The sequence below is a fragment of the Macaca fascicularis genome, chromosome 10, assembly GCF_037993035.2.
Source record: "Macaca fascicularis isolate 582-1 chromosome 10, T2T-MFA8v1.1".
Lineage (NCBI taxonomy): Eukaryota > Metazoa > Chordata > Mammalia > Primates > Cercopithecidae > Macaca > Macaca fascicularis.
This window is the reverse complement of record NC_088384.1, coordinates 66220386-66234908: the sequence shown is the minus strand read 5'-3', so window position 1 is coordinate 66234908 and position 14523 is coordinate 66220386. Positions and strand designations below refer to the sequence as shown.

Genomic DNA, 14523 nt, shown 5'->3' with positions numbered 1-14523 from the left:
ACTTTGAGGTTGAATGCCCTAGGTAGAAGGGAGAGTTCCATCCAAGAGCTTCTGCCAATTTTTATAACCAGATCATCTGTTACTTCAACAGTAAAAGAGAATTCCTCTCTGTTATGGCTTAAATGCCTTGTTTTCTTTATGAATCCCTCAAATTGGCACCAAAAGATTCTTTTCGATTAACAGAATGGCCAGTCATCCTAGATCCTCTGTATTGTTTCCCGATTGTTAGGAGTCACAGGCTCCTACATATATTTTCTGATGCTAAATAGAAAATGCATACACACAGTCTACAAGCATAGTGGTGTGATTAGATGATCAGATGGCAACTAACCCCAAAAAAGGAGCTTGTTTTAAAAATCATTTATTAAATACAACTTTGTGCCAGGAAACATTCTAGAAAGTTAGCATACATTAACTTATGTATTACTCACAACCACCCAGTGACTTAAGTATTGCTATTCCCCCTTTACAGATGAAGAAGGCTTCTTGCACGTCTAACAGGGTTTTCCAGTGTGTTCAAGGTCATGTGCCAGAGGCAGAATTAAAACCCGGATGTGACCCATGGCTGAGCCCACACTCTATTCTGCCTCCTCTAGAGCCAGCATCCCATACGCATTTCCAAGAATCCTGTAAAGCACCCTTTTCTGCATACCAGCCAACATGAATGCAGAAGGAGTTGCTAGTTGTGGTAATAAATATGTCAAAACAATTATCTTTTACATATCTGATATCCTTCGCCATGAGGTGGGCTATGGAAGCCTTCTTTGATTGATAGACTAAAGTAAGTTTTGATACAAAGGACAGTTCTGGCCATTTAACTAAAAAGTGGTAGGGGTTGTAGGGAGAACATATTTGGGGAGCTGTAGAAGTGTCCCCACTGGTCAGTACGAGCATCTGAGGAAGTCTTGTCAATCTTTGGCTCTTATACTCACCCAAGTTGCCTGCAGATCTTCCTTTAGTGGTTCTACTAAAAAACAACAATACTTAATTCACCTCCTGTGGCCATCATAGCCACTTCTCCCACAGCATTACTCTGCCATTGGAAATCCAATGACGAACGGTCCAATCACAACACAGGAGACTGGATTCCAAAGGCTTGAGGGATATCCATCTACTGACAGAAACCTGCACAAACGTGTTCACAGGTGCTGGAATATTCCCCTGTCTCATGGGTTCATTTTTCCCTGCTGTCCATGAGAATATTAGCTACTTTCTGGTGCCTAGGATAATGCATCATTCAGAATGTCTCCCAGACTACTAGCCTGGCTTAAATGCAAGGAGATGACTTGTCCACAGGGACCCTTCCTCCTCATTTCTCCCTTCTTCAGCATCAGCAGCCACTAATCTTCCAGCACATTCATGCTGCCCCAGTCTCTTCTGTAAGAGAAAGAGAAACACTGCTCTTATCTGTTCATTTGCACTAAGACACCAGAGATTCAAATGTATACCCTATCCTTCCCATTCCATCTCCAACAGGCAGTACTTGTATCATAAAAGAGGGCAATTCTTGACCCAAAGGAATGGTGTGTCATGATGGGGATGGAGGGGAGGTATGGTATTTGGGAAGGGGAAGCCTTCCAGGTGATCCATTCCAGTGGGAACAAATTTGGCCATTTGTGATGTAAATGTTTGCATCACCTAAGCCTCATTTATGCTGGGAGGATTTCAGAATTATTTAATTTTCAGAATGAACAGTTGAAGACTAGAGAAATATACCAGAAATGAGCTCTACTGATCTAATCTTAACCCGAGGGCAGATATATGCTGGTCACTCTCTCCACCCAGCCCTTACCTCTGGGTCTTTCTTTTGGCTTTGCACAGACACTCATGCTGAGACTCCACTATGTACTCAAATGTACAGTGTGTTCTTGAAGCTCTAACTTGCATTTTCTGACCTTGAAGAGCCAACAATAAGAGGCAACAAAGTGTCACAAGACAGTAAATGATTAAAGACAAAACAACAAGTGTGTATACTAAGAGGTGCCCTAGGAGTTGAGGGGTGAGCGCGGAAGACCCCCGTGGAGTAGCATGATAGGAAAGACTTTCTACATGAAATAGCATAAAAGTGTGTCTTGGAGATTTGAATAAGTGGAAAGAGGGGTGGGTAAGCATGATAGTATCCAAATATAACCACCCTTAGTTTTTCCCATTCCATGTAGCTCTTCCCATCAACAGGAAGAGTGGCAGCTCACACTGTAGTCCTAGTTGGAGGCTGCAGTGACCTATGATCTCACTACTGCATGCCAGCCTGGGCCACATGGCCAGATCCTGTCTGTTAAAATAAATAAATAGTCTAGGCGCAGTGGCTCACACATGTATTCCCAGCACTTTGGGAGGCCAAGGTGGGCCGATCACTTGAGGTCAGGAGTTCTAGACCAGCCTGGCCATCTCTACTAAAAATACAAAACATTAGCGAGGCATGGTGGTGTGTGCCTGTAATTCCAGCTACCCAGGAGGCTGAGGCACGAGCATCGCTTGAACACAGGAGGTGAGGTTGCAGGGAGCAGAGATCGCGCCAGTACACTCCACCCTGGGTGATGGAGTGAGACTCTGTCTCAAAAATAAATAAATAAATAAACAAACAAATAAAGGAGGAGCCTCTTTCCCCTCCCCTTGAATCTGGCTGCACCTTGTGGCTTGCTTTGACCAATAGAATGAGATGGGAGTAACATTCTGGGACTTCTAGTTGCATAGACCTTAAAAGGACTAGCAGCTTCCACTGCCTCCCCGCTGGGGCCCAGCTGCCATGTGGAAGAGAAACCCATGCTAGGGTACAGAATGATTAGAGCTCATGTGGAGATAGGCCCTGGGAGGTGAGAGCGTGTCTTGGACTTTCCACATAAATAAGCCCAACTGACCCTCCTTAGAGAGGTGCCCAACAAGTCCTGCTAGAAATTCTGACCAATGGAATTGTGAAAAAAAAATAAACTGTTGTTGTTTTAAGTCACTAAGTTTTGGGGTGGCTCATTAAGCAGCAACAGATAAATGAAACAGTAGGATAAAGAGGAGTACATGAGTGATGAACTGCATTCCACATGAGAAGGTGGCATAAATAAAATGAGAATGAGTGCATATGGTATGAGGGAGCCCCAAACTGGATAAACCAACCTGGCTAGAGCAAGCATTTCAGGTTAACAACTAGAAGAATATAGATTGGTAAATCAGGCCCAAATAGCTTTAGTGTGGGAAGGAGATCTTTAAGGCAGTCCATGTGATGCCCTCCACAGGAGATGCTGTCAGTGTTGATAGCTCCTTACCTGTCTACATCAGTGTGTACCAGCTCAATGTCCAACCACCAGCACCTGTGTTTCATTGCCTGGGAGCTTTTTCTTGGCCCCTGAAGCTCACTCTGCTTATGCAACAGGCCAGAAGTGCTGGGGAAATAATGCCAGCAGAGTAGCCCTCAGTCAGTGACTGATGGAATTGGTCTATAAATATTCCAGCTCAGGTGTGTGCTACACTGTTTCCCAGAGCTCGCAGTAGAATTAAATTCCAGGTGCCCACAATGGTAACCTGCTTTATAATACACCTTAATGGTTGCCTTCCCTTCTCGGTCTCTCAACCTCATTCTCCTACTGGTGTTTCCAGAGATCACCTTTCAGTAATAGATTGCATGCTTTTGGAGAAACCCAAACTAAGATGCTTTCATTTTGCAGTTAAGAAAAATAAAGCCAGGACCGAGATTACTTTGAGTGGGTGCTATAACAAAATGAACCAAAATGTGCAGCTCTTCAAACAAAACAGAAATTTATTCTTGCCATATAAGCAGTCCAGGATGGGAGGGCAGATTCTGCTCCTACAAGTCATCTCGGGACCCAGGCCATTGGGGAACTGTTGCCATCCTCAGTACATGGCTCTCGTTAGCATACTTCCCAGCCAGCAAGAAGGAACAGGGAGGTGCAAGTATGAGATGACAATTACGCACATCACTTCTACTTGCATGCCACTGGTGAATGCTTAGTCACATGGTCTTCGTGTCACTGCAAGGGAGACTGGGAAACGTAGTTCAGCTGGTCGGCCGTGTGCCCAGCAAGAAGAGAATAAATGATGACAAGTGGCAGACAGGAGTCTCTGACCTGGAAGATTAGTTTGTTGCCAAAGTGCCCACAGCTAGTTAGTGGACAAGTGGAACTACAAGCCTTTCTGCATACTATTTTTTCCTTACTCTCCTCACTTGGATTCCAACCAGACTGTGACAGAGCTCACATGTCATGTTGAAGAGTCTGGTATTCTGCAAGGTTCATCTCCCCTCATCACAGAAGCAGCAAAGCAGAATAAGCCATTGGAGGCCCTCTCAGGCTCAGCCTACATGAGGTTACTCGATTGGACTTTGTGACCAAAGCAAATAGCATAGAGGCCCTATGCTTTCAAAGAGAGCCAGCCAGTTTCACTGCTAGCCCATGTAGCCCCATGGTACAGATTTTTAGATGCACCTGTTACTTTACTGACAAACACCAAAACAATGTCTTAGAAACCATACAAACCACACACAACAACAATGGGAAGGGTACCCGTATGTGACACTCAATCTGTCGGACTGGAATCCTGGCCAGGAGAGGCAGAGGAAAGAACCGGGGGGCTAGCTGAAATCTATGGATATCAGAGATATTTTCCAGTCATCTCTGAAGAACCTGAACTTGTTTCTGTAGCTTCCAATTATCTACAGGCCGACAAAGCTGTTTCTTTTTGAACTCAGTATCACAGATGGAAATGCTAGAAGGTTAAGCCCACCCAGCACAGCTCATTTATATATTAAAATAGAAGAAAATGAGAGGAGACAGGTTTATCTAAGCGGATCCTATTCATAACTTTTACATGCCAACCTGAATTTTTCAAATTCACTTTTTGACTGGATTTGGGGTTAAGCTGGCCATATATGTACAAATGGTCATTTAATAAAAAAGGGGGGGGCAATGAAAGCAAATGATTTATTGCAAAAATGTGTTTAATGGCTCTGCACTGTTCTTTTATGTCAGTTTTCAAAAAAATCCTTTATGCTCAATAGAGATTGCACGAAATTTTAAAATCGTTATTCTGCTTTAACCATTCTTTAACTTTTCCCAAGATATGAGGTATATATTTTTTACATGTAGGTTGAAAATTACCAAGGTTTGTTTCATTTAAGTTATTCGACACAACTCACTATTACATTTCTAATATTTTTGTGCAAGTGAACAAGAGTAGCAGTTACCGCTGATTTGAACTCTATACAGTAAGATGGTACTTTGGATTTTTCCCCCCAACGATTTCCTGTTAGGCTCAACAAACCTCCCTCCAAATGCAAACCTCAGTCTCAGTTAGTAGACTGTGTTGAAAATACATGTCTAATCACCAAAAAAAGCCAAGCATTTATCAGGATAAGCCTTCCAAACGCATCAACTTTAATGGTATCCAGACGGCTTTTCTGGAGAGGGCTCATTAGTTTAGAAAAAAAAATTCTCAACATTTCCATGTTCTGTAGCTTTACTTCCATAGTCAAAAATATAATCCAAGCTCCTTGCCTTCTTGTTTAGTAGCCATTTTTTGCCCGTATACTGCCTTGAAAAATAGTCAAACAAATGTAAAGAAGATAAATATCAAGCATAGATGAACTAGCGCCAAAGGGGATAGGCTCTGTACATAAAAATGAGCAACACCAGTGGCTGCAGATTAAGAAATTGAATATGTTGGTGTTTAAAATTAGAATGCTTCCCCAAAGGATTGAAAATGTTCCATTTAAGAAAAGAAATGTTTTCAAATCATTCTGCTGACTAGAGGAGTCTGAATCAAAGTCAGAAATTAATAATAGGATGCAGACAGAGACCCCCAATCATAAATAACAGAGACGATTTTTATATGTGTAAAAGCCTGCATGGCCCAGCAGTGTCTATAGTTCTATGGGGAAAAAAACTAATGAAATGCAAGAAGAAAATGTTAAAAATAGAAATGAATGTGCCCGGTAGAAATGCTATTGTCATACTCTTGTGACACAATGTCTTCTTTTCTGGAAAAGTAATTCTTCCATTGAGCCCAGGCAAGCATTGTATTCATTGTAAAGTTGTATATTTAAACCTGTAGTCTGAAGGGTTTGTCTGTATTTAAAGCGCAATGCTACCGGGGCTCATTAGAGTACCAGGACAAAGCTCTAGCATATTACTGCTTTGACACTTCTCAGAACTCCTAGGTAGTTTTCAGTGGCTTCAAGTACTTAGATTGTCAGCAGTATAGGAAATAGAAAGTAGAATATTGAATGGGTGAGGTGTATACATCAAACATGTAGGAATGTATAGACAGAGAGATAAAGATCCTCCTCAAACATCCTATTATATTGCAGAGGGTGCAGAAAAATTCCAGGGTAAACACAGGCTTGGAGTAAACAGAGTTGCAATGTGCAGGTTGCACGAATTAGAGCATCCTGAGTCTCATTCAAGATCAAATCGTTCCTTTCTAGACTTTTTAGCAGGAACAGGCTCTGCTCTGGGTAACAGAAAGATTTAAGAACATAATCGCAGCCATGAAATCTTTAGTGTAAAGACAAGAAGAGCAAGGGGTAAGTGTTTAAATTCAGGCCTGTTTTAACAACACAATGGCCTCATCCTACAAGTGCCTCCTTTCCAGTTTGGGCCAACTCAATGCTTTGGCTGAATCTGTGTGCCCTCTCCACGGTTTTGGATGAATCTGTGCTTTCTGGGAAGTTGCTATCAGGATGAGGGTGCACTGGCTGAGGGTAAAGATAGGAAGGAAGGAAGGACAGTGGTCAGGAGGAGGATAGCCCCAAGCCAGGCAGGACAATATCCAGCCAAAATAATTTACCCTGCTTTCTGCTAAACACAATTTATTTTCTTGTATTTACATTTGAAATAAACAATACCTGCATGTGGGGAGAAAAGTGAAAGATTCAAGAAATAACACAGCAGAAAGTTGGTCTCCTTGTAGCCCACCTACTTTGGTTCCTTCCCAGTGGCAACTGTGAGCCTTCCTTGCAGATATTTCCATGCACAAATTGTCACTCAATTTAAATATATGACCTTGAAAAACACAGCTCCCCATCCCTATCCAGCCCCTGCCAGCACCCAGGTCTTCTCTTCCCCTTCAGGTCATTCTTCACCCAGCCCACTCCCCAACGTATTTCTTCATCTTGGGGTACCTGACAGACGACCTGCTGACACCCTGATGACTCAGGCGCGCTTCTTTTTATATATATATATGGGTTAGAGTTATTACTTAATGATAATTACTTATTTTACACATTGTCGTCTGCTGATGTTTAAAAGATAAGAAGACATTTGTCAGGGCGGGCGCCTGAGGCTCTCAGAGGACTCCGGGAGACCCTGCCAAAACGTTTCCAAACTGAATAGTCATTGGGCTGCCAGATAATTCAGAAACTATTTGTATGAGCTGTTTATCAAATTATTAACCGCACAGATGTTGTTTGGCTGAAGAGCAGCTGAATCCGCTCTCTGGCAGCCGCGGAGACAAAGGTCTCCAGGAATAATTGGAGATGTGCATGGAATATTAAATTAATTTACTGCTCTTAATTCTTATGCAAATTCTGACCTCCGATGGCGCCTATCAATTACCCCGCGCGCAGTGAAAGCGAAAGCGACAGTTTCTTTTCTTCTCTTTGCTTTTTTTTTTTTTTTTTTTTAAGAACTCGAAGAAGGAAATATTTGCGATAAGCAGGCGGTAGTAGCACTTCGTAACTGGAATTATTTAATTGAATCTTCAAGTTTTTAGGGATGTCCGTAGAGGATAAAACCCCAGTGCTCAGGGGAGAGGGTGGGAGAGTATAGGGGGCGGAGGAATTTGTTGGTTTGACTGCACACCTGTGGTCGGCGAGAAAATACCAGCCACGAGCAGGGACCAGTGATGTCAAATAAAACATTGGCTTGTAGGCGGACGCGGGCCTTGGGAATCGCGCTACCTCAGCGTTAGCCCCGGGTTTCACCGACGCCTGCGATTAGAAGGGAGTCGCGTTTCCGCAAACTGCATCGCTAGGGACCTGGCGTGGAAGGGCCTCTGCGCGACTTTCCTCCATCGCTGCCTACAAGGGAGGCTCTGGCTTCCATTTACTTATTTTTTGGGGGATTTTAACCTTAGAAAGTTCCTGCTTTTACAACCGCTAAACCCCAAAACATTTTTTTTCTTTTTGTTCTTTGTGAAACCAAACCACTATGCTGTGCGTTCATGTTCAACTCTATTGAAATCCCGGGCGGGCCGAAATAAGATTTAATTGCCTCCTGCGTGAGGAAGTGACACCCACTTTTCCCCCTGAATTGAGCAAACACCAGGGCTTTGTCTGAGCTTGTGGCTTAAACGCCGTGCGGTTTCTGCACCCAGTTGGGGGGGGGGGGGTTGTAAGACCGGAGGTCTCCAAGTCTTTCATCATGTTTCTAATAAGGAAAACCAAATCGGGCCCATAATGTCATCAGCCCCGGCCCGACCTCGCCGGGACCTCTGCAGCCCGATGATGTCGCCAGCGGCCCCGACGCAGCCACTACGCGCCGCCTTTCAGCTCCTTGCCGTCCCCACAAAAGCCAGACAACAATATCAATTAATCATGCAGCGGGCAAACAAGGAGATTTACCCCGCGACAAACAGCCCCACCGAGAGCCGCTGAATGGGCGTGATTAGCATGTGAAAAGGCGAGCAAAACTCCGCGGTTCAACAGCTAAAGAGCAATTTGATGGGGCTGGGATGGGGAAATTACTTGATTAGCTTCCGTCGGAGGAGAACACGGTTACAGCCCCTCGGCCGGGAATCCGACTGGGGAACAAAACGCGCTGGTAAACACGGCGACGTGCGGGGAGCGCGGGCGAGGGAGGGAGCGCCGGGACCGGCATCGAGAAGTGATCGGGGTGGGGGCAGAAATAGCTGACATAAGGGCTGACCCGCTAGCCCCAGCCAAACCCCGACCACCCTCACCTAGGGTTCCTGGGCCGGGATCGGGCGGAACGAAGACTTCACCCAGAGCTGGAGGTCGACCTTAATTTAAAGCGCTGCCCCGGCTCTGGCCCAGAAAGACAGTGAGAGGCGCGTGCTGGGGGAAAGGCCCACCCACGCTGTCCCTGGAATCCCCTCCAGTGTCCCCAGGGACGCAGTCTGCCGCCGCCAGCTCCAGGGACTCGGGCCTCAGGTTGGAGCAGCCTTGCGAGCGGCTTGGCAGTTCCACCGCGTAGCTCAGCGCTTCCGTTTGCGCAGGCAGCTAACTGTGGAGCCGGGCAAGACGTGTTTTCCAGCTCCTTCGAATTTAACCGCCCAGTTCCTGCCTCCTGGAAAAGCTGCCACGATTGGGCTTGGGCTTGGCCTTGGGCAAGAAAGGGTTCCTCGGTTGCGCCACCGTGGGGACGTAGGTGGGAGATGGAACACAGCCCCCTAGCTGCGTGCAGGGGCCAGAGGCTCGCGGGGGCACGCGGGGGTGGGTCGGGGCGGAGTGCGCGCGGGGTGAGGGCGCGACCGCCTGGGGGCAGGGGCGGTGATGGAGCAGCTCCGGGCTCTGCCTAGGCTCGACTGAACAGCCCCAGGCCGGCCTTGGATCTTTGGAGGCGGATACGCAAGGCCAGATCTGGCGGCGTGGCCGGCTGGGCATCGCGGTATCTTCCCCAGCCCTGGAGGGCCGTGCTGAAGGCCCACGGCCAAGGTTTTGCTTTAGGTATACTTGGGCCTCGCAATTGAGCTGTTTGCGAACAGAAACCCGAATCGCCAAGGAGCAGCGCGGCTCAGCGTCCCCACTTCAAGGCCAAGTGGAGAGTGAAGACACGCTGAGTCCCCTGCTACCTATCATGCCATCTTAAGCGGGCAGCGACACCTTACCCGGAAAAGACCCTGGAGCCAAAGCCTGCGCCTACACCAGAGAGGGGAATTTAAGTTTCCCACTCTCGACGTGTCTGGAACCTTCCCTGTAGCCGCGTACCCAGAACCCCCTGCTCCCTGGCTCCTCCCAGTGTCAAGGAAGGGGAAAGACTCCCACCCTGTCCCCAAAGTCTCAGACTAACTCGCTCCAGGTCACGGGACCCACTAAGAGGGCCTTTCCAGCTCATGTTCCGAAGAGGGGGGCAGCGGCGACCCTTCGGGATCTGGAGAGAAAGAATTTAACGCGGCCTTCCTGAAGTACATTCACACAAATATAAGAAAGACTTCAACGCACAGAATCGCCAAAGCCCTTGCCGTCTTAAATAAATCCTGCCCCTTGGCACAGAAGAACGGAGAACCAAGGAGCCAACTCCTATTTTATAAGAGAAAAAGCGGGGGGAGGGAGGAAGGGAGTGGGTAGCCCCCACTGAGCGTAACAATTGTCACTCAGTTGAACAGTGTCAATTAACAAACCGCAGCTCTGGCTGACTTCAAAAGGCTTAATTCTTTTTGAAATGTCTGTGGTGATGAGTGTGCAGCGAACCCCAGCTCGCCGGTTGCCGCTCACCCCGCTCGCCTCTCCCTCTGGACTCGGTGCTGAAGCCCCAGTGCGCCTCCCTCCTCTTCTGTCCGCAGCTGTACCCGGAAGCCCTGACTCTCGGCTTGGCGCCTGTGCTGAGAGCGGAGAAGGACGTCGCGGCCGGCAGGCCTGGAGGGCGCATTGGTGTGCAGAATGTAGCGGCTGATCTGGCCCTGGGAACCCCAGACCCGCGAAGCTGGAGGGCGCACTCCCCCGCCGCCGAGCCCCAAACCCGCTGCGCTGTCCAAACGTTCCAACGCTGCAAGCAATGTGGCCGGACACACCGAAATGCGTGTCTCGCACACCCGCCCATCTTTCTCTGCTCAACACGAAAGCGCCTTGTGGCTCGAAGCGCTTCCTTGGGGTGGCTGGGGCTGTGCATTTGAATTCCAAAGTCAAGAGGTTGAACCACCTCAAAGTTGGCGGGTGGAGGGGGCGGTGGCAGGGAACTAGGTGGCTGGATGCCTTTGCTTGCGGGGTGGCAGGGCTGTTCCTACCAATAGCCACGGCTCGGGGCTGGCTTTGTAGATATTTTTCCAAGTTCTGCCCGGTGCCCATCATATTGCCCTGAAAAGCAAAAGAGGCTGCTGCAATTTATTCCAATGGGCGGTTTTTAAGAAGCTGGCAATTTGAACCGGCTGGGTGTTATTTAGTGCAATATGAAATCAAATGATCCTATTTCTCAAATAACAGTGTCTGTGAGGAGAAGTGAATCCTCTGAAAGGGTAATTGTCTGCTGATGCTCTTTCCCATTATACCCGATCTTGGCCTAAATGGTGTTCGGCAGCGGGGCGGAGAGCGAGGGGTGAAATCAATGTGCGCCAACTCGCGCTCAGGAGACAGGAAAAGGTAGCACCGCTGGCGTCCTGGCACGTCGAGTGAACAATGCCACCCCACGCGTCACTAATCGACTCATCTTGCAGGTGTCCGAAATCATTATTAGACGTGAGTGATCTTTCGGACGGGAGTATAAAACTAACTCTTACTCCTTTCGCAACTTTGGGAATTGTTAGTCTCCTGGCATCAGTCACGCAGCAGACTGATGATAATCTGGGGAATAAAATCCAGTTTGGCGTCCCTTATCCCACACCCTCCCCGACTCCATGTCATTACTGAGACGCTCAGTCCTTTCTTCCAAGGACTCACTTCTGTCTAGGACCTTCCCAGTTCAGCTTCTGGAAAACAAATGTAATTCCTGGGAAATATAATGCGTCCACCAGGCGCACATTATTAATGCTATAATGTGTGCCACCTTTGGGAGAAACAGGTTGGTCCTTGGCTTTTAAATTGTTCTCCGTGGGCCCAGCCACTATTTTTGGTGGAACCAGATATAAGGGGGTCAGTTTGTGTCTGAGAAAAGCACAGATGAGGAGCAAATTTAAGGAATGATTTTCATAACAAGGACAAAAGCTGTATGCCGGAACCAGCGCGTTGGCCTTTGGTCACGTCAGTACCCCGAGGTAGAGCGTCAGTGGTAATATCAGAGGCTGCTTCTCCTTAAAATGACTCCCGGCTGCAGAGGCAGCCGCAAGCAAAACCTTGTCCATAAAACCCTCTTTAGTTACCACTAACGCACCTTGAGGGGAGTAGCCTCCTCTTTAGGGCCTGAGGGCCAGGACAGAGAGGTGCGGGCCCCTGGAGAAAGATGCAACCAGGTCTGCAGCCGCTGGGGGTCCAGGACGCCAGGCAGCTTCCGAGCACTTCTCCTCTGCCCCTCATGCTCCAACCCCTGACTTTACCTCTGTTTTTTTCCTAAGGAGGGTTTTGTGTGTTCCAAATATCCAGGAATTGCAGTCACAACCTACATCCTCTGCTAATTTGGGGTATTTCAGGCTGAGCCTCCTAGAACCAATTTGTGGCTTGTTTCTGCTCTAGCTAGGCAGGTTTTGTTTACATATTCTCTCTGGGTGTTTTGAGAGGACACACACAGACACAGGCGCATACACCCACACGCATATATTTTTTTCCATACTGTGACCTTCTGTTTACAAGCCCGTTTCGTTGTTCATGATTTTCCCCTTAATTGGTGTTACCTCCAAATATCTGGATGAGCTGGGAGAGAAATGGTCATGCCTGCATATCCAAGGAGCCCAGCCTAGGAAGCTTCTATCTCTGTCTAGGAGGAAGGTTCTGCCACTGCACCTGGAGTCCGAGGCACCGGACACCAGGCGCGCCGTTCTGGTGCTCTCTAGGGCCTCTCTGGCTGAAGGAAAGCAGGCAGCCTAGGTTCAGTCCGCGGCGTCCCCTTTCGAATGCCATTTCCCAGCTGAAAATCCAGCCAGCACAACCTGGACACCGAGCCCTCTGGAGCCCTGGTCAGGACGCTTTAATTTTCACCCTCCCGCTCTGGGTCTGAACAACCCTCCAGGGTGTTGTTTCCTAGGGTCTTCTGGGGACAGCCCTACCTCTCCAGGGCCTGCCCTCCTCGGGCTAAAAGTTCAGCCCTTCGATGCGGTCGTAGACTAAGAGGCGACTCTCCCTGTGTCCCGCAAGTGGTTTCTCGAGGTACCCCTCTGAGGCTGCCGCCCCGCGAGCAGACCTGGCTCTGCACAGCAGCAAAAGCAACCTCCTACCTGGCCCGGGGCAGGACTGCTCAGCGGCGGCGGGGACAGTGCGAGCGCCGCTGGCCCCCTCACCCGGCGCGGGCCCTGCGCTCACACTTCTTCCAGGATAAGGAGTGGCCACGCCCGAGCCCCCCTACCCGACCCCTTCAGGAGAAAAGAGTGACGGCTAGGAGTCCCTCCAGTAACCTCAGTTTAGACCGGGGTTTCGCGCCTCCCCTAGGAATCCGGCTGGAAACCCCGGAAACTCTGCGGCTACAGTTTTGTGGGCGTCTCTCCGCCTCCCAGCAGCTTCGTGCTCTAGCAGGCTTCATCCACCCCCTCTTCCCCCGGACTTGCCTGAACCCCGCCGAGCACTAGGCAGGGCCGGGGTCTGCGGGCTGGGGAAAAGAACGGACTTCGGGTGGCCCAACCCGACAGCCACCTCGGCCCGGCCTGCGGGGAAACCCCACAAAGTCAAGGCACGGGGTGGGGGCCGGGGGCGGGATCCAGAGAGAGACCCAGAGGGACGCCCCTTCCCCCCAGGGGTCTCCGGATCCTAGGGACTCTCTAAGCCCCAGTGGCAGAGAAAAGAGGAATTTTTAAAAACAAATCTTCCCTTGCCTGAAGCCGTTTTCCAGCCTTCTACGCGCCTTTGCCGGGGAAAGAGTCGATGGCTCGCCCTGCTCATCGGCTCAGACCAGAGCTACCCTGAGCCCACACCTCTCCTCCGCTCTGCAAGACACCCCTTCCGCCACCCCCAGTCCCGCCGTCCTCCCCTCTCCAGACCCACTGACCTTAGGAAGGCCGAGACCCACCGCTCGCCAAGCCTCGCCCCGCACTGTGCACGGGAAGAGCGGGTTCCGAGCGCAGCCCAGACCGGTTAGCTGGTCGGCGTCGGCTGGGCTGCCGAGGCGGCGCAGAGCTCCCCTCCCCCACGCCTTATAATTTAATCACACGCGATATTAAATTATCAAGCTGCTCATTAATCATCACGCGAGTTATTGGGACTGAACACGCCGCTGCGTGTTTTGATAGCCCAGAACCATTCGCGGGGGTCGGGGTGTGTCTGGGTTTGGGGAGTGGGGGATGTCTAGTCACTCTTGAGAAACACTGAGAGCCCCACGCGGGCTGATGGAGCCTCTTGCCTGGAAAAAGATGTGGAAACGCGCAGGCTGGGCGTCAGAGTTTGGTTGAGGGTCTGTCAAAGGCCCAAATGTAACCCTTCCAGGCCACTTTCCTTAATATTTGGATTTTGATCACGATGATGAAGACAGCCGGTGGCGTGTGATCAACAACATCTTAATTTGCAGTTTTTCAGGAGGGTGAATTTGACCTGACTCTGTGCATCTTCGTTGTCCAGTGTGGACGGTGTGAAGTTAATTCGGTTGAAATACAGACGGAGTCAGATCACTGAAGTCATTTCAAAGAATAACTTTTCCCTAGTTCAAAGGGCCTCTCTTGCCTTTCACATACTACAAATGTGGTGAGAGAGACATAAAGAATTTTAAAAATTAAATTCTTAATTTGAGGTATTCATTTTTAAACTGATATACGCGTTTCGCCCTAAAG

At 48.9% G+C, this 14523-nt stretch overlaps 1 protein-coding gene across 1 annotated transcript; it reads right to left on the bottom strand.

The window, feature by feature from the left end:
* Positions 1-344: 344 nt before the first annotated feature.
* LOC135965592 (uncharacterized) lies at positions 345-13836 on the bottom strand. The gene is made up of 2 exons (XM_065522706.2): positions 13749-13836; positions 345-10978 (listed from the first exon to the last, which is right to left on the bottom strand). Exon 2 carries the CDS (start codon positions 10970-10972, stop codon positions 10205-10207), a length of 768 nt encoding a protein of 255 aa, XP_065378778.1. The 5' UTR covers positions 10973-10978; positions 13749-13836; the 3' UTR covers positions 345-10204.
* Between the last annotated feature and the right edge of the window lie 687 nt (positions 13837-14523).

Excerpts from the sequence above, each read along its gene's own strand:
- LOC135965592 (XM_065522706.2), bottom strand. The coding sequence starts at position 10,972 with ATGATGGGCACCGGGCAGAACTTGGAAAAATATCTACAAAGCCAGCCC.